The sequence below is a fragment of the Eimeria necatrix genome, genomic scaffold (genome assembly GCF_000499385.1).
Source record: "Eimeria necatrix Houghton genomic scaffold, Enh_scaff3765, whole genome shotgun sequence".
In the NCBI taxonomy this organism is placed as follows: Eukaryota; Apicomplexa; class Conoidasida; order Eucoccidiorida; family Eimeriidae; genus Eimeria; species Eimeria necatrix.
Window position 1 is genome coordinate 1 of NW_013654256.1, and position 1,050 is coordinate 1,050.

The 1,050-nt window shown below is 71.7% G+C and overlaps 1 protein-coding gene across 1 annotated transcript; it reads right to left on the reverse strand.

The window, feature by feature from the left end:
• Nucleotides 1-830, reverse strand: ENH_00048940 (hypothetical protein, conserved; the record flags this gene model as incomplete). Its single annotated transcript, XM_013581175.1, has 1 exon — nucleotides 1-830. A coding segment is annotated over one exon (830 nt), but the record flags the coding sequence as incomplete, so codon positions are not given.
• Nucleotides 831-1,050: the final 220 nt, after the last annotated feature.

Sequence of the window (1,050 nt, forward strand, 5' to 3'; positions counted from 1 at the left end):
CCGTGGGCGTCCAGGTTTGCTGCTGCGGGCTGCTGCTGCTGCTGCTGCTGCTGCTGCTGCGGGGCTGCGACGGGGCTGAGCGGGGGCCCCCCGGGCGCGACGGGGGTGATGGTGATGGGGGCGGGTCGGGGCCCCGCGAGGATGAGGGGGGGCCCCCTGGGGGGCCCCCCGAAGGGCGCCATGGGGAAGAAGGGCGCAGGGTACCCGAGGACGGGGGGCCCCCCTGGGGGCCCCCCTGGGGAGGGCAGCAGTATCCTGGGTCTGGGGACTCCGGGCGCGGGGGCGGCGAGGATGGGGGGCCCCCCGGGGATGAGGGGGGGCCCCCCCGGGGCCTGCGCGGGGGCCCCAGCCACGGCGGGGGCCCCCGGGGGCCCCCCGGGGCCCCCCGGGGGCCCCCGGGGGCCCCCCGGCCTGTGCTCTTCGCTGTGACAGAAGGTGCAGGAGAGACTGTCCTTGGGACAAGTGCCGAGGAGGAATAAAGAACAAGGTCTGCAGACTTTTCTCTTGTGCAAAACCACGGAAAAGTGTCTCTCTTTGTCTCCTTTGTCCCCGTGGCTGGGGTGGTGGCAGTAGCTGCAGGAGGCCCCCGGGCAGCCCTGCTCGCCGCTGTGGGTGGGGGCGCAGGGCAGGCAGCGCTGCTGCTGGTGCAGCAGCACGAGGAAGTGCAGCGGCGAGTTTTGCTGCTCGTGCTGCGGGTCGTGGCAGCAGCAGCAAAACTCTCCGGCCCCACACCCTGCTGCAGCAGCAAAGTGCGCCACGCACGGCTCGCAGTTCCCTGCTAAGTGCTGCTCCGCCACCTGCCGCCGGATCGCCTCCGCTTCCTTCCGCATCTGCTCCCGCTGCAGCAGCAACGCAGCAGCAGCAGCAGCAGCAAACCGCTGCAGCAACGCCAACGCTCCCACACCCACCAGCACCAGCAGCAGCAGCAGCAACTCCCCCTCTCCCCGCCCAAAACCACAAGCCCCCCAACCCTCCCCAGCAGCAGCAGCAGCAGCAGCAGTAACTCCCCCCCCAACCCTCCCCAGCAGCAGCAGCAGCAGCAGCAGCAGC